Here is a 23,851-nt window from a genome sequence, read left to right as displayed (position 1 = left end):
TCCAGTGTAAGGGTGAAAATTTTCCTAAATGTCTATCAAATGTTAGTTTGTGTATAACAAACTAAATTTAACTCTATTTCACGAAGAAATTACGTACTAAATATTTTACCAGGACCCAAATCTCCCGCTGTGGGCCATGTGACGACTGAAAACTAATCTGTAAAAAATGACTGAAAAAAGAAATTCCAGAAAAAGACAGTCTGTGGTGTCGACAAAATCTGCCAAATTACTTTCAATATTTCATTTTGCTACATTTTCTGTATATTTTGAAAGAGTGTTCTCAATATGTGAACACTATTAGTATACTAACAGCTTCATGACTCATCAAAATAACAGTCCAGCTTTGAATGCCAAAGGCTGAAACTACCTGTGAGTGATGCTACAACTCCATTTGCATGGGCACCCAACTGTCTCCCGAGCAAAAGGATGGCCTCATATTCATGGTGAATAGGCAGTAGTAGTAAGCTAACTATAATAAAATAAATGAAAAGCTACACGGCAATAGAAATTAATAAAAATAATTTATTTTTCGGACCAAGGGTCAAAAGCGACTTAACCTCCCCCCCCCCCAAGGCTGTGCGTAAGAAAAGTGACTCAATTTTGACCCAACAAAATGTATCACTAGGAACCAACACGGAAAATATTGGGGCAGATAGTCCAGTCTTTATTTTCCTTACATTCCCAATAGCCACCTTTATAAAAATACATTAATGAATTAGTTACAGGATCCAATTTTTTCTTGAACCAAACTGGTTCGTACTCAGGCCAAGACTTACCCTCTTTTTCAGCATGTTCTTTTTCTACCTCTCTTTGTTTCCTAATTTTCCTTTGTCTGTCCTCTAGCCAAAACTTCTTCATAGTGGCTTCATCCCAATGAGTTTCTTCCATGAGTCTTTGATCAGGTCGATTTCTGCTATCAGTTGGGGCAACCCCGTCTTCTATCTCATTCATCTGACAGGCAAATTCTGAGAAATTATAATACTTTTCTGCCTCTTTAGGTGGAAATTTAGCCGACCAAAGTACATGTTTCTTCTGATTAAAGGGCTCTCCGGCTACGTTTTCTGCTTCCAATTTTTTATCCCAGGTTCCATTAAGGGTCCAAGCAGCTTCACCTTTTATATTAAAAACTCTACCAGTAACTTGTTTCCCCTCCGACTGAATGCAATATTTATATTGCTCAAATTTTAGAAAACATTTTTCTCCAGTTTTATGATTCATAATTTCCAGTTTACCATAATGGTCAATCCACAGCTTTCCAAAGAATATATTGTGTGCTGTAGCTTTAACTCTACCCCATACATAATGGTTTCCAGTAGCGGGGAATTTTAAGTGGGTGTCTCCTTTCGGTTCGAATTTTATCGATGTATAACTCGATGTATCGTCTACCGAAAATTCTTGGTAGCAAACCCAATTTTTACTCTCGCAAAATTGAGCAGAAGTACGTGGCCTATGACATACCTGTTCCGAGACACATCTCCATCCAAGATCATCTGTTCTGTCCCATTCATATGTTTCTCCCAGTAAGGGATTAAAAGGCTTCGTGGTTCGAAAACTTGTCGTCCCGTAACAAGAAACAACAAATGCAGCTACGTAGGATAATTGTTCACAACTGTCTGATTTCCCAGCAGCTGTGTCCAATATGTCACTGTATTGATACTCTTCAGTTAGCCTTTGTAACATAGATAAAGGTTCATTGATGTTAACTGGCAGCTTGATACTGAATAGTGATTTCCCCCAATTTTGTTTTATAATTTTCCATAGGTTTAAGCTTAGATCGGGCTTGTCAGGTATTCGACTTCTTCTTTGGGGCTTTTTAGCTAGGCTTGTAGCAGCAGGACAGACATCACTTTGGAACATTCGTCTACTTTTAATCGACACAACCTGGGCTTGTTCAGTTGGTTCAGTCAATAGGTCTGTTACTTTTAATTCATCTTCACTTTCTTTATTACTACTGCTTGAATTCGCTTCCATTTCAACTAACTTTTTACAACGATCTTGGGCTTGCAATGCGCTTCTTGATAAGCTTTCTTTACTGCAAGGAGTCTTCACCTCAAACTTAGCGTCTTCATTAGCGTCATAAAAGTCATCGCTGGACTCTGAAGATGTTTCTTCAAAGGCATTTGGTGATTCTGCCGTATATGCATTTGATTCTCTTTCGGTATCCAGCTGTCTTTGCTCTAGTTCTTCAATGTCTTGCTGTTCTTGACTTAATAATTCTTTTTCACTATTTATGACATCATGACTCATCAGTCCCTTATTTTTTTTAGTCACATCATAAAAGTTTATGGCAGCTTTTAGCGCAACTTTCGTTGACACGTGTTGAACTTTTACCTTCTCATACAAAGACTGGACTTTGGCCATAATTGCTGCTTCACTGGCAGTTGATAAAGTTTTCTGAATTTCTAAAATATCTTCCTGTTGTTCTTTATAGTATTTCTGTATTATTCTTTTAGTTTCTTCGACAGCAGCAAACTTATAGACAAGGTTGCTAATCATCTTTTCAGTTGCTGATTCCTCTAATTTGTCAGAATTCAGCTGTTTAATTATAAGTCCAATGGAATCTACCCATTGCTGTCTATCTGTCTGATTTTTCGCCTTCAAGAAAAGCTTAATCATTTCATTTGCTACCACAAACGTGTTGTCAAAATTGTTGGGATCGAAATTGATTCTGGCTCCTTCTAGTTTAAGCGATACCTGAAAAAGACGGGATCTTCTCTTACAATAAGACAGCCTCCCTTCTGATAAGATAAAATATTTCCAACGGTATCCTTTCGTATAACCTGCCCATTTATGCAAATAACCTTCCATATTACTCTTCAGTTCAGTCATTATGCAGGCAATGAAAACAATGTGACCGACCTCTAACACAATAGCTTGAATTTCCATGTTGACATCGTTTAGCTATAAAAAAAATACACATTATCAATTCCATTCTGTTTACTTGAAATAATGTCTATAAGGTCTTATGGTTTTTTATGCATTTACTCCTTAAGCTAAATACATATGTTTAAGAACTTGGTGAACTGCTTCAAATTTTGAAATGATTTGCCACAACTTGGCTGAAAAATTACGCCATCTGATAATTGAATGTTTTGCTTACCAAGGATATTTCAACAATCCCTGGATTCAGCTAATACTGAAACATCGGCGGGAACAACGTCTGTAGAAATCTAAATGCAGTTATGTGACATTTTTTGTCAAGCAGTTTTCTTAAGCTCAATAAGCTTTAGAAATGGGCTAAATCCATTTTTCCATATCCTGTTTGGCTCATTATATAAGTAAAACAGATTTCCAACATCAAATGACACCAACAGATGTTATTGGTGAGCTGGCTAGCGAAGCTGATTTAGTTTTCCGTTTAATATTCACGACCACGGAAAGAGCCAGATGATGGTCAGACTCGGAAACTAAATCGAGGGCGATAGGGGGAAATGAATATCTAATATTTGAATCGGAAGCGGGTGCTCTAATTATTTTTCCCTGGGCACCTCCAACCCTAAGAAGCATCTACTGATAAGCGGTTCTATTGCCAAATGCAACCTACAGATTTCACTGTTTTCTTTCTTATGTAAGTCAGTAGCCTTGTAAAAGGTAACAACATTTGTTAAAACCTTGCAGGATCGTAATATAGATCTAATTAGTACAGTCAGTTTACGGAAATAAATCAGAAATCAGCTAAATGACAATACTGAGCCAGGTCTTCATTTGGCACTTGTAAGGTCAATACCAATTTGAAAACATTTTTCAGGTGCTCTGTTGAAGAAAATGTTTTTCTTTCTTTTTCTTTTTTTTGCCGTTTCATCGTTAGATTGCTTTATGGTGTGTCCATAAGTTACAAAACAAAGAAAGGACATTAGTAGAGTCTCATCGCCTAATGCTTCTCAAGCAAGTAAACGTACGCCAATAGCGCAACGTGACAGATCAAGTTGCTGCACAGCAAAGGTATCTAAAGAGTAATACAGGTTTGTCTCACAGACGGGACCCATAACACTATCACGAAGAGACGTGATCAGAAGAGGAGCTAGCGTTGGAGCATTGACTCATTTCCTAATAGTGTCGTTTAATACTTGGTATTCAATCAGATTAAACTAAAATAAAATATTTTCATACGAAAATTATTTTTATTTAATCATTGAAAGTTACATTAATAAACTGTTCGCGCATTGTAAGTTTTTACTGATTGATTCATGCGAACGAAACACCAAAAAAAAGTCTCCTACATGGCTACCGCATGTACGGACCGTCATCGGTAAAAATTCGCCATTGCGCACGCACAAAGGGGGGAGGGACAAGAAGAAATTTGCTACACATGATCAAGGAGAAGATAGGAGCGTGCATTACCGCGTATATGCCTTTGCTGTGGGGGTACCTCAACAAAATAGAGTAGACCTAGTAGAATGAAATCCAGCTAAATTCGACTGTGTAGTTCATTTCTGAGTTTAGAACTAAATCATCCTTCTTCGCTATAAAACTGTTGATAGTGACTTGAAGGTACCAAGAGGGCTGAAACGAAAATTTGATTGTTTGAATTGGCCAAGGGGAAATTACAGAAACAGATTCATCTAAAAACAATAGCTAAGAGCTCATATGGCACTTGTGACGAGGCCGGAATAAGCAAGAGCTCATATGGTATGAGCTCAAGCAAAATTCTAAGAATCAATAGATTGATTTAAAAGGAAATCAGAGGCTTGATGCCGGCCGGGATTTAAAATAAAAGCTCTGAGTCACGAGGTCCTTCTAAATATCAAAATTCATTAAGATCCGATTACCCACTTTATAAATACCTCATTTTTTCTAATTTTTTCTCTCCCTTCAGCCCCCCAGATGGTCGAATCGGGAAAAACGACTTTATCAAGTCAATTTGTGCAGCTCCCTGACACGCCTACCAATTTTCATCGTCCTAGCACGTCCAGAATCACCAAACCCGCCAAAGTACTGAACCTCACCCCTACCTCCCCCAAAGAAAGCGGATCCAGTACGGTTACGTCAATCACGTATCTACGACATTTGCTTATTCTACCCACCAAGTTTCATCCCAATTTCTCCACTCTAGGCGTTTTTCAAAATTCCTGGTTTCCCCCTCCAACTGCCCTCAATGTCAACAGATCTGGTCGAGATTTGAAATAAGAACTCTAAGACATGAGTTCCTTCTAAATGTCAGATTTTATTAAAATCCGGCCATCCGTTCTTAAGTTAAAAATACCTCAATTTTTCTAATTTTTCCAAATTAACACCCCCCAGCTCCCCCAAGGAGAACGGATCCGTTCTAATTATGCTAAGTACGTATCTATAGCTTTTGATTAATCTTCCCATGAAGTTTCATCCCGATCTCTCCACTCTAAGCGTTTTCCAAGATTTCCGCCTGTTTCCCCCACCCAACCCACTCGAATTGAAAATGGAGCATCTGAAACATAAGAACCTTCTATACATCAGGTTTATTAAGATCCGATAACCCATTTGTAAGATAAAGATACCTCAATTTTCACGATTTCCAAGAATTCCCGTTTCCCACTCCAACTCCCCCCAATGTCTCCGGATCTAGTCCGAATATAAAATGAGAGCTCTAAAGCCTAAGATCCTTCTAAATATAAAATTCCATTCAGACCTGGTCACCCGTTCGTAAGTTACAAATACCTCATTTTTTCTATTTTTTCCGTATTATTCTTCCCCCCCAAACTCCACCAAAGGGAGCGGATCCGGTCTAGTTATGTCAGTCACGTATCTTGGACTTGTTTTTATTCCTCCCACCAAGTTTCATCCTGATCTCTCCGTTTTAAGTGTTTTCCAATATTTACGGCCCTCCAACTCCCCCCCCCCAATGACGCTGAATCCGGTCGGGATTTAAAGTGAGAGATCTGAGTTACGAAGTCCTTCTAAATATAATAAATGTCACCGGATCCGGTCAAGATTTCAAATAAGAGCTCTGAGACACGATATCCTTCTTAATATCAAATTTCATTAAGATCCGATCACCCGTTCGTAAGTTAAAAATACCTAATTTTTTCTAATTTTTCCGATTTAACCGTCCCTCCACTCTCCGCCTCCCCCAGATGGTCGAATCGGGGAAATGACAATTTCTAATTTAATCTGGTCTGGTTCATGATACGCCTGCTAAATTTCATCGTCCTATCTTACCTGGAAGTGCCTAAACTAGTAAAACCAGGACCGACGGACCGACAGAGTTTCCGATCGCTATACGTCACTTGGTAGATACCAAGTGCCATAAAAATCGAAAGAATGGAAAATTTAATTCATAGTGATATTAACCTCCATGTGCATCTATTTAGTTTTTGGTGGGTGTTGGCATCTAGTTTTGTACACGTGGCTGACAATAGTCTGAGTAACGAAGGTACCAATCTCCTGATTCTCTGGCTAGGGCCGGGAGTGTACTACGGGGTTGGATACAAACCATCCGATGCTTCCCGTGTTTTTCCTCGAGATTTCTCTAAGTAACCATTCGGTGCAGGTTCGGATCTTCGCGGAACTCAGAGAGTTGCACAGCTGATTTCCATTCTAAACCAAAAACTAGTGCAACCAGAACTCGAACCCCCGTCCTCACGTACAAAAGATTTCAAGTCTTGTGCGCTTATCCCCTGGTAAGGAAAGATTAGCAGGAAAACATGGGCGAAATATTAGCAAAGAACAAGCTAAAAACACATGGTACCAAAGAGCTTAAGACGGCAGATTTCCTTTTATGGTGTATTCGCTTTTGTGAATCAACCAGGACCGACGGACCGACAGAGTTTCCGATGTTTGAGTTTTTAGTGTACAACAAGCACTAGTAAGTTTAACTTATTAGTTTTGCTTTTTTGTTTTCAGGATTCAACATAACAAAACCGACGAAAAAGCGGTACAGACCTAAAGATTTCATAATTTTGAAACAACGAAAAGAAAGTTATCAGGTAAACCTTTGACAAGGTTTTTCAAACAGTTCGTTGTAACGAACTGTAGTAAGGAGCGATCCGGCTCAATAGTAACCAGAACTCTAAAAAAATGAATTTTGATATCAATAGCTACATCAAAAGAATCGCATTTTAATGCCGATTTTAAATATATAAGTTTCATCAAGTTTAGTCTTACCCATCAAAAGTTACGAGCCTGAGAAAATTTGCCTTATTTAGGAAAATAGGGGGAAACACCCCCTAAAAGTCGTGGGATCTTAACGAAAATGACACCATCAGATTCAGCGTATCAGAGAACCCTACTGTAGAGTTTCAAGCTCCTATCTAGAAAGTAAATAAAAAAAAACTAATTTTTTTAGCTGAAAGTAAGGAGCGACATTAAAACTTAAAACGAACAGAAATTACTCCGTATATGAAATGAGTTGTCCCCTCCGCAATCCCTCGCTCTTTACGCTAAAGCTTTAAATTGTTTTAAAAAGTAGAATTGTGGCAAAGAGTCAAACTTTAGCGTAAAGAGCGAGGGATTGCGGAGGGGACAACTCATTTCATATACGGAGTAATTTCTGTTCGTTTTAAGTTTCAATGTCGCTCCTTACTTTCAGCTAAAAAAATTAGTTTTTTTTATTTAATTTCTGAACGTTTTTGAATTAATGCATGAATGGTTTTGGCTCTCCGCACATAAATTATTAAAATGAAATTTGTATATTAATTCTTTTTTTGGCTAAATGGCTTTCTCTTAGTTTTGATCAGACGATTTTGAGAAATAAGGGGTGGAGAAGGAGGCCTAGTTGCCCTCCAATTTTTTGGTCACTTAAAAAGGCAACTAGAACTTTTAATTTTTAACGAACGTTTTTATTAGTAAAAAATATACGTAACTTAAGAATTAACTTACGTAACAAACTTTCATAACCTTATATTTTTATTATGTATACGAGGGGATTTGTACCCTCGTTAATACCTAGCTCTTTACACTAAATCGTAAGTTTTGTCCCAATTCTTTAAGAATGACCCCTGAATCAGAAAGGCCGCAGAATAAATAGTTGAGATTACTAAAAAATACTTTAGCATAAAGAGCAAGGTATTTATCTCCTCCTAAATACCTCGCTCTTTATGCTAAAGTATTTTTAGAACCCCTCATATGCGTAATAATCTCTGTTCGTTTTAAGTTTCAATGCTACTTCTTCCTCTCATTTGAAAAAACGTTTTCATGTTTATTTTTCATTGTTTTCTTATAGTAATGCTAGAGAATCCTGCGCCCTTGTCATTGAATTTTTCTTCCCCCATGACAGATTCCTCCAAGGAAAGATCCTCCAACATAGCCCCCTCTCCTCAGCCCCGCCCCCAAACAAAATAAAATCCCCCTGAAAACGTCTGTACACTTCCCAATAACCATTACTATATGTAAACAATGGTCAAAGTTTGTAACTTGCAGCCCCTCCCCCAGGGATTTCGGGGGAGTAAATCATCCCCAAAGACATATTTATTATGGTTTTCGACTATGCTGAACATAATGGCTATCTCAAAATTTTGATCCGTTGACTTTGGGAAAAAAATGAGCGTGGGAGGGGGCCTAGATGCCCTCCAATTTTTTTGGTCACTTAAAAAGGGCACTAGAACTTTTCATTTCCGTTAGAATGAGCCATCTTGCGACATTCTAGGACCACTTGGTCAATACGATGACCCCTGGGGAAAAGAAAAAAAAACAAAAAAAAACAAACAAATAAACACGCACCCGTGATTTGTCTTCTGGCAAAAAATACAAAATTCTACATTTTTGTAGATAGGAGCTTGAAACTTCTACATTATGGTTCTCTGATACGCTGAATCTGATGGTGTCATTTTCGTTAAGATCCTACGACTTTTAGGGGGTGTTTGCCCCTATTTTCCTAAATAAGGCAAATTTTCTCAGGCTCGTAACTTTTGACGGGTAAGACTAAACTTGATGAAACTTATATATTTAAAATCAACATTAAAATGCGATTCTTTTGATGTAGCTATTGATATCAAAATTCAATTTTTTAGAGTTTTGGTTACTATTGAGCCCGGTCGCTCCTTACTACAGTTCGTTACCACGAAGTGAAGTGAAGTGAATCGCCGAAAGACCCCCTCTGTGTTTTAACACCTTAGGGTCCATGCACTTCCACAATTGTATTTTTACAATTTGCTGCGAAAAGTTTACAACGTCCTTTTCTATCAATCCATCTCAAAAATTCACAAACTAAATTTATACTTTCAATCGATTGTTCTTCAGTTAATGCTCTTCCGAGTAATTCTTCGCATAGTTTTATTTGATGTTCTCTCATAAACCTTCTAATGTCTGTCCTGTAGATACAAAAGATATCTATTTTATTATCCAAACAAAACTGCACAAGAAGGTCCTTATTAACTTTCACAAGTGATCTGGCATTCCATGATATTATTTTTAGATTTAAAGTCATTTGTTAGCACACTGATCCCTTATGAAACTGGTGTCAACTGTTGTCAAATTGAGTTTATCCATAAATTCACATATCTTCTCCACTCTTTCTGCAATTGGAGCTGAACCTATTGAAAGCACTTCAGGGGATAGAGCCAATGCAATCAAGATTTTATTCACTGTGTCTGTTATAGTTTGACGTTTCACTGATTCTATGGTGTCTGTCCATATTCTATTTACATTGGTTCTTTCAGGTTTTACTGCACTACTATGAACTGCTTGGGCATAACTTCTGTACATAACTTGAGCTCTTTTAAAGCTTACTTGATATTTTTCAGCCACATTCAGAATCTCTTTATTTTTCAGTCTAATTTGACAGGCTGGTGAAGTTGAAGAATGATTTCCAAGACAATTGGCACATTTATACATGTCTTTGTTGGTAGTGATTTGGTTATTCTTAAGATGACATTCTGCTGATGAATGCTTCCCTGCACATCGCAAGCAGATTGGTTGGTTGGCATGGCAGTCCTTTTGGATATGACCATATTTTTGGCACTTAAAACATTGGATCACTTTTCTGTTATAGGTATGAAGTTCCCTATTTCTTCCACAGAACCATATGCTAGAGGGAAGAAGATTTGATTTAAACGTAACTAAAACTGCAAGGCTGTCCTCTAATTTTTTCAATTCTTTGTTAAATCTTTTCTGTCTGATAACTGATAAAACTTCAATGTTTGACCTTATACTTGCTAGAATATCCTCATTTGAGAGATGTAGAGGAACACCTTTCACAATGCCTCGAGTCAGGCTTTCCTGTTTATTCACTTTAACTTTAGTTTCTGCTATTTGACTTATTGTACACAGTTTAGCAGCTATCTCCTCTTTTTCTGTATGGATTAAAAGTCTTTCTTTTGTCTTATTAACTTCAAATTCAAACTTTTCCTTTCCAAAAATAGAGCTCAAAAACTTAGTAATTGTGAAATCATCTGGGAACATTTGGTTATCCTCAGTTACTTGAGCTTCCACAGAAATGGATAAAAGATCACTATATGGCATTTCAACACTTTTCTTGTTCAACATGGTAGGATTCTGATTTATGCTACTTTGTACTTCATTAAGCTTCCGCTTCAAATTTCTGTTTTGAGGTTGATTCAGGTACTCAGACACTGGTGAAACATCTCTTCTTTTCATTCCAGTTTTTGTAGGATTGTCAGTGTTTGCCTCACTGATGACACCTTCAGCTTCTAGTGGGTTCACTGCTCTCATTTCTTCTTCACTATTTTCACTTGATGGTAAAGGAGGAAAGTCCTCATTCCATTCTTGAAGGGATTGAAATCTGTTTGAAGTAGGCACTGAATAGTTTGTCACAATTGGGAAACGGCTGCTATTTGTTATTCCTCCTGACACTGGACTAAAATGACCTTGTCCCTGGCAGCTAGAAACACTTGCAGGTGGGTTCACTTGCATATTCTGGAAAATCACAGGCTGTCCTTGATTGGCAATGGGAGATCTCACAAATATAAATTGTCCATGTTGTTGATAACCAACCACATTGTGGTGCATGGTCACCGGTACAACTGTCCCTGGATCTGGAGGGAGATTCATCTTCTCATTACTATTTTCTACACTTAGAAGTCAAACTTCCACTCTTAAAGTGGATAACTTCCACGATTTAATTGGATAACTTTAATTTAAAATTAACACCAAATAAGCGCCATTTTAGCTTATTTTCTTCTCTTTTAGTTGCTAAATAATAATCAACGTTGGCTAATTTTGAAAATCGTTCGTTACCACGAACTGTTTGAAATGTGGAATTTTGTATTTTTTGCCAGAAGACAAATCACGGGTGCGTGTTTACTTGTTTGTTTGTTTTTTTTTTCCCAGGGGTCATCGTATCGACCAAGTGGTCCTAAAATGTCGCAAGAGGGCTCATTCTAACGGAAATGAAAAGTTCTAGTGTCCTTTTTAAGTGACTAAAAAAATTGGAGGGCATCTAGGCCCCCTCCCACGCCCTTTTTTTCCCGAAGTTAACGGATCAAAATTTTGAGATAGCCATTTTGTTCAACATAGTCGAAAACCATTATAACTATGTCTTTGGGGATGACTTATTCCCCCACAGTCCCTGGGGGAGGGGCTGCAAGTTACAAACTTCGACCAGTGTTTACATATAATAATGGTTATTGGGAAGTGTAAAGACGTTTTCAGGGGGATTTTTTTGGTTTTGGAGGTAGGGTTGAGGGGAGGGGGCTATGTGGGAGGATCTTTCTTTTTAGAAATATGTCATGGGGGAAGAAAAGTTCAATGAAAAGGGCGCAGGGCGCAGGACAAATCTGGTCACGTTAGAAAAAAAAAATGTCAAATTCAGAACTTAATATACAATGCTGGGTGTTCGGAGCCTCTCTATTATGGAGTATAATTTGAAAATAACACAACTATACGAGCGATAAAACATATATACCACAACCATAACTGAATTAACGAAAGAACTGCTAAGAGATAACACAACTATAAAGCGAAAACAGGTGAAAACTAACGGGAAAAAAACGAACTAAGAGGTAGAAGGGGCCCAGAAAAAAAATATAATCCTTTTCCAATTTTGAGCCTAACTTCCGCAAAGGAGTAATAATGTCAGAAGCCCCGAAATACCGAATTATTTTCTTTTTCCTATAAGACCGGGGTACATGAAACAGAAACTTACAATAGCGGAAATATAATATACACAATTCAGCCAGATCTTGTCTTTTTTTCAGGATAGGTGAAATACCAGATAGGAAAAGTATTGAATGGTCGCAAAAACTAGTGTATAGCAATGCAAGCGCTTTTCGATAATAATGACCACGATTAGCTACTATTTTACCATAACCCGCTTTAAGTTTTCTTTAATATGCCGTACAATATTGATCCTAAAAGCTAGTAGATTCCAATAAATATGAATGCTTGATCGCCGCAAATCAGAGACACAATGGATGGAGAAGTTAGAACGCGGATTTCAAATGGGCATAGACTTTGCATTAAAGACTAGGTACTCACACTTATCAATATTCAATGACAGACCAACAGTTTTGAAATGTTTTGAAATAGATGATACGGAATTCGAGAGGCTAGATCTAGAATGGCTAAATCTAGAAGTATATCATCCGCATATGCAATACAAGAGACATTTACCAAATTACAAAAAAGAAAGGGCATAATTTTGTATAACACACTGCGGATACAAATACTGAAAAGATACGGTGAAAGAACACCACCTTGACGCACTTCCAAGCGGGTTGGAATATTCCCATAACAATTAGAGTGAAACTTAACCGAATATGGGAATCAAACAGTTCGTGGTAACGAACTGTAGTAAGGAGCGACCCGGCTCAACAGTAAACGAAACTCTAAAAAACGGAATTTCGATGCTAAAAGATATATCAAAAGAATCGGATTTTTATGCTGATTTTGAATATATACATTTCATCAAATTCAGTCTTTGTCATCAAAATTTACGAGCCTGAGAAAATTTGCCTTATTTTGGAAAATAGGGGGTAACACCCCCTAAAAGTCATAGGATCTTAACGAAAATCACACCATCGCATTCAGCGTATCAGAGAACCCTATAGAAAAAATTTCAAGGTCCAATCTACAAAAATGTGGAATTCCGTATTTTTTGCCAGAAGACAAATCACGGGTGCGTGTTTATTTGTGTTTTTTTCCCAGGGGTCATCGTATCGACCAAGTGGTCCTAGAGTGTTGCAAGAGGGCTCATTCTAACGGAAAAAAAGTTCTAGTGCCCTTTTTAAGTGACCGAAAAAATTGGAGGGCACCTAGGCCCCCTCCCACGCTCATTTTTTTCCCAAATTCAACGGATCAAAATTTTGAGATAGCCATTTTGTTCCGCATAGTCGAAAACCATAATAACTATGTCTTTGGGGATGACTTACCCCCCACAGTCCCTGGGGGAGGGGCTGCAACATACAAACTTTGACCAATGTTTACATACAGTAATAGTTACTGGGAAGTGTACCGACGTTATCAAGGGGATTTTTTTGGTTTGGGTGTGGGGTTCAGGGGAGGGGGCTATATGGGAGGATCTTTCCTTGGAGGAATATTTCATGGGGGAAGAGAAATTCAATGAAAAGGGCGCAGGACTTTCTAGCATTACTATAAAAAAAACAATGAAAATATAAACATGAAAAAGTTTTTTCAATTGAAAGTAAGGAGAAGCATTAAAACTTAGAATAAACAGAGATTATTACGTATATGAGGGGTTCTAGAAATACTTTAGCATAAAGAGCGATGTATTTAGGAGGAGATAAATACTTCGCTCTTTATGCTAAAAAAAAATTAAGTAATTTCAACTATTTATTCTACAGATTTAGTGTGAAGAGCAAGGTATTAACGAGGGGGCCAACCCTCTCATATATATAATCAAAAATATAAGAATATAAAAGTTTGTTACGTAAGTTAATTCTTAAGTTACGTATTTTGTTTACTAATAAAAACGTTCGTTAAAAATTAAAAGATCTAGTTGCCTTTTTAAGTAACCGAAAAATTGGAGGGCAACTAGGCCTCCTTCCCCACCCCTTATTTCTCAAAATCGTCTGATCAAAACTAAGAGAAAGCCATTTAGCCAAAAAAGAATTAAAATACAAATTTCATTTTAATAATTTATGTACGGAGAGCCAAAATCTGACATGCATTAATTCAAAACTTCCAGAAATTAAATAAAAAAAACAAGTTTTTTGAAATGAAAGTAAGGAGCGACATTAAAACTTAAAACGAACAGAAATTACTCCGTATATGAAAGGGGCTTTTCCTCCTCGACACCCCGCTCCTTGCGCTAAAGTTTGATTCTTTCTCGCAACTCTACTTTTTAAAACAATAAAAAACTTTAGCGTAAAGAGCGGGGTGTCGAGGAGGAAAAGCCCCTTTCATATACGGAGTAATTTCTGTTCGTTTTAAGTTTTAATGTCGCTCCTTACTTTCATTTCAAAAAACTTGTTTTTTTTTATTTAATTTTAGATATGAATAGACCTAAAGCATGTCCAGAGAGCATAGAAGTTTTATTTTCATATAATTTTTACTCTATTACATAAAATCAAAATTAGTTGAAGACAGAAATACAAAAATTCTCAAAATATAAGAAAGCAAAAATATAAAACTAAACATGAACATACAACTAGTAATTAACGTAAACTTATAACTACAACTGCAAGTTTTATTTGGTATAACGGATTAATATATGCCTACAATTAAAAAACACACAGTTGAAGATTACTAGCAATATCAAACATACAGTAGGCTATAGTTGTAAATCTACAATCAAGATATCAGGTCATTGTTCCTGAAAACTTTACAGCCGTGATTCCCAACGTGGAGCGCAGGCCCCGGCAGTGGGGCATGGCAATATTTTGGTAGATCAGGGGCAGGACGTGAACCCTGTTGCTGACTACACTTTAGAGCCTTAATTTTAAAAAAAAATCACGTGAATGATTTCATATTCATTATGCATTTAAAGAGCAAAAAAGATTCATGATATGACGTCATACATTGTAGAAAAGGTTTTGCATTCAGACCGTGTTTTCCATTAGCATAAAATATGCCTAGAGGAAGACCCGAAAAAAAATATACCAAGCTAACGACCTTTTAAAGTTCCTCCATGTGAATACACGTAAGATGTTGATGAAAAGAAAAACTTAAAAGGGGGCACCAGGAAAAACAACAAAATAGGATTTTAGAAATGTCTAGGTGGGGCATGGCCCTAAGTCGGTTGAAAACCACTATTAAGATTGAAATTTTTTGAAATTCAAGAGAGATGATAACATCCTCTCTATTGATGGGTCAGCAAATGATAATATTTTTCTTCGAAATGGGCATTTTGTAGAAAAGAAAGAATTGGAACAACAAAAAAGGTGGTATACTCGTAAAATCTAGAAAATTTATGATGTCATAAGCTTTGCCAATGCACTAGCCTTTTGCCACCTCAGAGAGACTTTTTTTTTAAACAAACGCATGGTGGAAGTAACGTCATAATAGTGCTTCAAACCAGAACTCTCTAAACAAATGACGGTACAAAAGCCCAAGCTGCCCTTCTAGTGATGCAAGGAATTCGGGATAATATAGTTCTAAAACTTCTGTCTGGGAGAAGTGAGAGCTACTTTTACAACTGCTGAAATTTCAAGCAGCCATGTGGTTCGGCAGGGGGGAAAAGCAACTTAGCCTTATATAAAAGTTAATTCTGTTTATTTATTAAAATCTTAGGCAAAAACTAAAATAATTCAGTAGTGAATTCTCCTTCAGACCTTTTCTAAGCTTAAATTCCGTCTCTACCAATTTTAATCGTGTTTTCGCCGAATTACTGGCTAAAGGACCTGTTATTGGCTACCTGCCATAAATATTCGAAACAGTATGTATTTATTGTTTCTCCATTATCTCAAAAATTTCGAAATCTCAAAATTTTGTTTGTTGAAATTCTAGAAAAAAGGGGTGCTTGTATGAAATACCCACTACCTAATATTCTTTGTCTATGTAGAACCTAAGTATAACCGGAATTTTTTATCGATGTTTGTTTTACAAACAAATTCGAGCTATATATTTACACATTATGGGAGAGGTGGGGGTAAAGTACCTCATAAAGAATGAAAACGATCAAAAATGGGGGTTTTAAAGGACAAATTAAAATACTGAAGAAAACACATAAAGCGAATATTTCGAGAGAGCAATCTTATCTCTTCTTCAGCGCGAATAAAATAATATGATCAAGGAAAAAACAAAAACCAAAAAACACGCAAGGATAGTACAACAAAACAAATGAAAAAACCATCAAAAATTAAATAAAATTCAATAAAAGACAAAACAAATTCAAAGAACTAAAATCAAATATCTAACAAACAATAAAGTGAGTTATTCTCTAATATCCGCGATTTGCAGATAAAAGTACCTCTATAGTACCTCTGTATTTTTTAAATACAGAGATATTTTTAAAGTACCTCTGTACTACCTCCGTATTTTAAAAATACAGGGGTATTTTTAAAGTATCTCTGTAGTTTTAAAATACAGAGGTATTTTTAAAGTACCTCTGTATTACCTCTATATTTTTAAAATGCAGAGAATTTTTAAAGTACCTCTGTAGTTTCCATAATTTGATAAATAAAGTATTATAATTTCGTAATATTTTTTGATAATTCATCAGGATTGAGCGTCAGAGAAATAGGCCTGCTATACTTCACCCCCCCCCCCTCTAAAGTGCAAATATATTGCTCAAATTTTTTCTAAAGTATTATATTTTAATGTTGCTTTGGTACATTTCGTTAGGATTGAGTGTCAGAGAAACATATATGAAGAATATTAGATAGAGGGTTTTCATACAAGTATAAAAAAACGAAACAATTCAATTTATCTTCTTCTTCAGAAACATGTCTACCCTAACATATAGATCTGTCAGTTCTAATCCCAGTAAAAATATTATTGGAGAAGAATTAGTGTGCTCAATAGGTTTGCGTTTTGTCTGTTTTCTCGTTCGCTTGTTCGAAGTCTAATCAAAAACATCACATTCAAGTCAAAAACAACAAATAATGAATTAGTGTCTTCTTGTTCAGAACTATATCTACTTTAAGATCAAAAGCAACTAAATTTAATCGCGGTAAAACTTTGATTGGCGAAAAGTTTATTTGTCCATATTGGCTAAAAAATGAAAAATAGTTCGAGCAATACGAATTTTTGTGTGATTGTCTGTGTGTTGACTGTCTTGAAAACTCCCCTTTTTTAACTTTCTTTTCAAAATTCTATATGAAAAACAGGTACTTGTATGATATACCCACTACTGCTCAAGTTGTTCATGCATTGACGCACTGTAAACCGGTTTCTTTTGCTAGTTTCTTTATCCTTAGCGTGAGAAAAGACAAAGAGAAGTAACAAAATAGATGGGATATATATAGTTTGAGCTATATATTTTCGCATTAGGGGTTGGGGAAATTATTTGGAAAGCGTGAAGTCAGACCATAATTCTTAATTAACAATATGCAGAATATTGAAGCTAACATATTTCGCCTGCAAACCCACTGTGCTTTACCCCCCCCCCCCCCCAAATGTGCAACTATATAGCCCAAATTTGTTTCTAGGGTATTATATTTGTATCATACTTAGGTAGATTTTATTAGGCTTAACATAACTTTGAACACCACGCTGCCTTTCCATGACGAAAGTGAAACAATTCAAAATAGGGATGAAACTTTTAATCGATAGTGAACAGATTAAAAACTGATGCATTGTCGATTAAAAGGTTTCATCCCTATTTTGAACTGTTATATTTTCATTAGGATTAACCTAACTTTACTTTTCGAGTAGTAGTGCGTATACCATACAAGTAACGAAAAACAACACAATTCTGCTTCAACTTCTTCTTCAATACTATGTCCACCTTAAAATATGGATCTACTAACTTTAATCCTAAGAAAAAACTTTAATTGGAGAAAAAATAAAACCAGAAAACAAATCGATTCCCGATTATGGGCAGTCTAGTGACGGAAGATTAAGTAGATTCCATTAAATTCATTTATCCTCATATCAACTATCTAATGATTTTTATGGTTAAACGCAGTTAGTGAGATTCATGTTTAGTTAAGTTGAGTTCTGTTGACTTAAATAAATTGATTTCAACATTTTGGCAATCAACAGGAATAGACTTAAAAACAAGCATTTCATTAGGGAGAGTCAAATTACAAATATTTCAATATGAAATTATGTTGCAGTAAACAAGAAGCTTTGGAAAGAAATACTTCTGGCGATGAAATATCCTGTGTTTTGGTGCTTTTTTTGTTTGTCGGTGCTCGAAGAAGCAAACGGAACAGGTGAGAGCGAGTATTTACTCTGTATCACATTGTTACATGGGGGGGGTGGGGGTTGGGAGGGAGAGAGTTCCTAAGATTTTTTTGGAAAGACCCTATCTAGTACAAGGGGATCTGGTCGTAATGCAACTTTGTAGCTTAATTCCCTCCTCCATTCAAAAAAAGTATTGATTTTTCTCCAACAATTTTGGAAATGCAAATATTTGACTTGTAATACAGGTAAAGACAGGCAAAAACTTTAAGCCAACTAGAAACCCTTTTTGGGAGGATACAATGGTAAAAAAGACAAAAAAGAAGAATGGTACCTCAAACGTCTTGAGTTTTTGTGTAGCTTAACCTGCTTTTTCTAACATATCTTAAAGAGAAAGGGTCATCAGATAAATTTTGAAGTAGATCTTCTTTAGAATAGAGACAGTTCAAAAAAGGTGCCTAAGAATATTTTCAATGAGGGGAAAGGGCTTTACATTTCCCTTCTTTGGAGAGCAAATCTAGTCACCCTTAAGGTAAGGAGAGCACAAATTTCCTTGCGTTTTGCCCGCAATTATGTGCATAATCCTTGCACTACTTCTCTTTTCCCTAGTGATCATTTACCCCCCCCCTGAACCCTCCCCCACGTTTTGTTTAAAGGAAAATCCCCCCTTCTTGCCCCAGTAAGAGTTTCCACTGAAAGATATAGAAGAACGTTCATCCCTCACATAGTTGAAATTTTAAATCAATAACCCTCCCCCCTTCTCAATCTACTTTTATCTTAGAGTATTAGTGTGTGTTTTTTTGCAATTGCGAACTTTGTAATACTTACTAGATAGAATTTTGTTTAATTTTGTTTTTGTTTAACTTAACGATTTTTTATTGTTTGAATTTTATTGATTGCAATTTTATAATTTTGTACCGACACTAAAGTGCGAATTCGGCCCTTTTGGGCTTGTGATAGCCGCTTTTTTGAAATAAATCTTATCTTATCTAAATCACCGGTTCAGGTAGATTGTGGGTATCGAAATCAAGTTGGAAATCAGTGAAAGGGAATTTTGAAGAATACCAGCTGGGAGAAAGGGAAGTTTACTCCCTCTCTATTCAAGATACCATTAAAAGCTTATAAGGAAGGGGAGAGTTCATAAATAATGATGCAATTTCAGGTCATGGGTTACGCCTTGGTTACTTTATAGAGACAAGGTGAAATTGTGCCCTTGTAGGATTGGCAACGTGGGATATGGTTTTAGTCTCATCTTTCCACGTCAACTGCTTATTCTCTAAAAAAAAATGCACGTAGAGGACTTGTCACGATACATTTTTGGAACATCTCAATAAACTCACTTGATCATGGTAACTTGTCAATATTGACGAGTAAAAATATTTTTACAATAGGTTTCATAATACTTGCAAAAGTATTTGTACAATAGAAACTAATCTAAGATATGTTGCTATGCTTGTATGCGTTGGAACTGGAATTAAGAATTAAAGAATTAAGAATTAATTGAATTAATGGAGTTAAGATTGAAAGGTAAGACTTTTTGACATTTATTATAAACTTCTTTTTTCCTAGAAGATTTTCTCCCCTGTGCATGCACAACTTTTGCATATACTCATCTTTCTTAATTTTCGGCTTTAAGGCCATAACCTCTCAACCTAGAAGATTCATCCTGTACCCTCGGACGAAATTCAGATCCTATGTATTGTCCTGGCATGCTATCCATATATTCTGTATAGCCAAATTCATTTGCAATGGATCTAAGATCTGTTGCTAAGCTTCTGTGGGTTGGAACTGGAATGGTAGTTAAGATTGAAAGGCAAGACTTTTTGACATTTATTGTAAACTTCTTTTTTCCTAGAAGATTTTCTCACCTGTGTATGCACAACTTCTGCATGTGAAGCCACTGGTAATGATATTTGCGTAACAGCTGGGCTATGCTATGCCCAATGGCAAGATTCGAAAGACGGTAAAGACCCTATTACAAGAGGCTGCATAATGTAAGCACCATTTCCTTTTTGGGTCTAAACAAAAATTAATAGTTTCACAGTACATTGAACATCTGGGTCATAATTCTTTAGTTCTAAAGTGTATTTTCACTGTCTTTTATAATTTTACACTGACATTTGGCATTGACTAGACTTGACATTTCGATATCCTACCGAAAATCAGCAGTTGACAGAATAATCAAGATTCAATACAGCAATTGCTAAAGAACCTAGCCAGGTCACGTTTCTACCCGTTAGCTACAATAAATAAAAGATTTTTTACTAACGGTATATTGCTTTTCTTTCTTTCTTCCTTCCAGAAGAATTGGGTTTGATTTTCAACCCATTTCCTGCTGCCCGGTTAGATTGACTCCAAATTTTGCACGCAAGCCATGCAAATTCAGTCGTCAAATGCTTTCAAAAGGTTATAACCGATCGGTTTGCACTTCAACAGGCACAATTTGTAGTTTCAAGTAGTCACAGTATATGGTAATTTAAAAATGATTGTATCAGGTCTTATAATGAAAAAAGAAATCACCAATGCAACAGCAGAAACACGTAAAAAAAAAAGACAGAAGGAGGAAAGGAAGACTGTTTTCCTACATTAATAATTAATATAGATCAGTACTTGAATGAGGCCTTAACCCTACTCATCCATATAACTACATAGGTCAAACAGCATAGCCATACACAATCAACCATAAAGAATAATCTATAGACAGGCAGTCGTGTCGTAAGCATGAGTTGTCATTTACCAAATATTAAAAAAACAAAAAAAAGACAAATAATTCAGAGGCAACAATCCAACACAAGGGCTCATCAGGAGAATACACACTTGCCTATAGGGTTTCGGCGTATATTCCCTATACTATATACCATATACAAAATATATGGTGAAGCTACCATTAAATGGCAAAACCTAAATTTGAAACCCTTTCATAAACTTAGGAGCTTACGGTAACCTGTGGAGGGTGGACGCAACTGGTTCGAGGCTCAGGTTTCGTTGCATTCCATAAAACTTGACTATAAACAAAACAATCACTTATTTTAACTCACGTTCTGTCACCTGATTGAAATAAAATGTTACACACAAAGACCTTGTGCGCAAAATTGTGAAAAGATCTATTACAATTAGAACAAATTGGCACGGAAAGAAAATTGACTGTGTAATGGGGCGTGACATATATGACACAAATATATATTTTACTGTGTGAAAGCTCAAAGGAACTCTAACATTCTCAGAACTTCTTTAATATTCTCAGAACTTGGAATGTATTAAAACCTTGAATGTGTATTCGAGAGTTATTAATCTGAAATTGTTGCTCCTATTTAATCCCTTACTTTTTGTTCTCGTCTTTTGACAAGAATTTAACCAGATCACACAGCCTTAATGTCTTAATTCTAGTTTAATAAATTTAATACGGTATTCAAAACAATGCTGGTAGAAGAAAAACAGCAAATTCAAACGTTTTCATTATTCAAAATTAACGGTCCCAGCGTTCAAACTTTTTCAAAGGCCCCTCACCCAAAAAAAACAACTATTTAGGGATTTGCCAAGACCCTAGATCGCAGTCAGGGTGTGGGGTGTTTTCATCATCTTTGCATAGTTTTCGCTTACTCTTACACGAACTGAAAAAAAAAACTAAAATCCTTGATCTATCTTTACCTAAACTGCTAATAAATATGAAGTCTCAGTTTAATAGCTAAAGGTAAAGAAAACAGTGCTGGACTCTTCAGTCCCTAACAGGGGCACTGATCTTCAATTAATGGCCCTTCACCCGGAAAGTACAATGGGGGTTTGGGGGCCAGTCATCCTGTGCATTCGGACACATTTCCTGTTTACCTTCCTCAGATTACTGCACGTGAGCTGGCCATCTAAAGCTGGATCGACCATAGCTGATCTTACAGACTCATACCATTGATGTCCGTTCCAAACCGAATAACCAGCGACGCAAAAACTCAAACACATGTCCTCACGGACGAAGGATTTCAAGATTGGCGTGGTAACCACTTAGCTAGGACGGCTTACCTCAGTTTAATAATAGACTAAAATCGTAACAACAGTAAAATGGAATCACAATTTCAACTTAGGCTTAATAACTGATTTTAAAGCAACTAATCGCTTAATTGTCTCTTCAATAGAAAACGCGTGGAATAGAAATCAAAAAAATAAAACAATCAAGTGCACAGACAGAGCAAGCGTAAATTTAAAAACATAAAAAAAACAAAACGCTAACGTGGACATTGAAGTAATGACAATAGAAGCATCATAAATAACCCGACACCCGTTTGTTCAAGATCATAATCATAAAAATTAAAACCCAATAAGCGAAGAAAAGAAATTGATGGAATTGAATCATTACTAATAGAATATTGAGTATGGAATGAATCTTCGAACAGCATTGTTCTTGGCTAAAAAAGAGTCAGTTAAAATTAAAACGAATCAAACATAATACATAAATAGATTTAAAAAACTACGTTTTAATTCTTTAAAAGCTAAAATTTTTTAGGGAAAATAATAAAAACTTGGTTAAAATATTGAGGGTTTTTTTAATTTATTATGCTCAGCAGATTTGCAGGCTATGATTCCAATATCCGTTTTTTAATTGAATTTTCTTTGCTTTTTCCGAAATTTTGCAATAACTTAGTAACCACGACGGTTTTCTTGGGGGAGGGGGAAAGAACAAGGGGGGCAAACACCCCTCCTAACAACTTAAAGATAAAATTTATTATATAGGCCATGCCCCTTGGCTTTCTGGATGTGGACCCTCTTGCCCCCCTCTTAGAAAATAAATGCTGGAGTGACGCTCCAGTCTGGAACTGAACCAAAAAAACTACACAGACAAAACTGCATAAAATCAAACTGCAACAATGACAAAGGGAACATTATAAACTCTAAACGAACATGCTAAAGAGCCAGTGAAGTCAAAAAACTATTATGTGATGCTATAGAGCGGGCAAGGTTGCCCACTTTTTGGTGCATAAATTTGTCCCCTGGGCAATCAAAAATGTTTCACTTTTAGCTAAAATGTGTCCATCTTAGAATCTGAAAAACTAAAAGTTATTATTATTTTTTACCAGTTGTATCATCAAACAGTTCGTGGTAACGAACTGTAGTAAGGAGCGACCCGGCTCAATAGTAAACGAAACTCTAAAAAACGGACTTTTGATGCTAAAATATACATCAAAAGAATCAGATTTTCATGCTGATTTTAAATATCTAGGTTTCATCAAATTTAGTCTTTGTCATCAAAAGTTACGAGCCTGAAAAATGTGCCTTATTTTAGAAAATAGGGGTAAACACACCCTAAAAGCCACAGAATCTTAACGAAAATCACACCATCGCATTCGGCGTATCAGAAAACCCTGTGGCAAAATTTTCAAGCTCCTATCTACAAAAATGTGGAATTTCGTATTTTTTGCCAGAAGACAAATCACGGGTGCGTGTTTATTTGTTTGTTTGTTTTTTTTTTCTCCAGGGGTCATCGTATCGACCAAGTGGTCCTAGAATGTCGCAAGAGGGCTCATTCTAACGGAAATGAAAAGTTCTAGTGCCCTTTTTAAGTGACCAAAAAAATTGGAGGGCACTTAGGCCCCCTCCCAGGCTCATTTTTCTCCAAAGTCAACATATCAAAATTTTGAGATAACCATTTTGTTCCGCATAGTCAAAAACCATAATAAATATTTCTTTGGGAATGAATTACTCCCCCACAGTCTCTGGGGGAGGGGCTGCAAGTTACAAGCTTCGACCA

The 23,851-nt window shown here is 36.3% G+C and overlaps 2 protein-coding genes across 3 annotated transcripts in view; one reads left to right on the top strand and one right to left on the bottom strand.

The window, feature by feature from the left end:
• The window catches only part of LOC136041752 (BMP and activin membrane-bound inhibitor homolog), a 55,714-nt gene that overhangs the window by 5,217 nt on the left and 26,646 nt on the right, over window positions 1–23,851 (top strand). For both annotated transcript variants that reach the window (XM_065726508.1, XM_065726507.1), the window contains exons 2-3: window positions 18,051–18,149; window positions 19,973–20,111. In XM_065726508.1, the coding sequence (XP_065582580.1) occupies window positions 18,051–18,149; window positions 19,973–20,111 (238 nt within the window). The remainder of the gene's footprint in view (window positions 1–18,050; window positions 18,150–19,972; window positions 20,112–23,851) is intronic.
• Window positions 398–2,886, bottom strand: LOC136041741 (oxysterol-binding protein 1-like). Its single transcript, XM_065726493.1, has one exon. The coding sequence runs from the start codon at window positions 2,884–2,886 to the stop codon at window positions 622–624; it is 2,265 nt and encodes a 754-aa protein (XP_065582565.1). The 3' UTR covers window positions 398–621.

This window comes from Artemia franciscana, unplaced genomic scaffold (genome assembly GCF_032884065.1).
Source record: "Artemia franciscana unplaced genomic scaffold, ASM3288406v1 PGA_scaffold_36, whole genome shotgun sequence".
Lineage (NCBI taxonomy): Eukaryota > Metazoa > Arthropoda > Branchiopoda > Anostraca > Artemiidae > Artemia > Artemia franciscana.
Note: the sequence above shows the minus strand (reverse complement) of the source record. Positions and strands in the feature narration are given on the sequence as shown.

Bases quoted from the DNA above. Each gene is read 5' to 3' on its own strand.
- LOC136041741 (XM_065726493.1), bottom strand. From the start codon at position 2,886: ATGGAAATTCAAGCTATTGTGTTAGAGGTCGGTCACATTGTTTTCATT.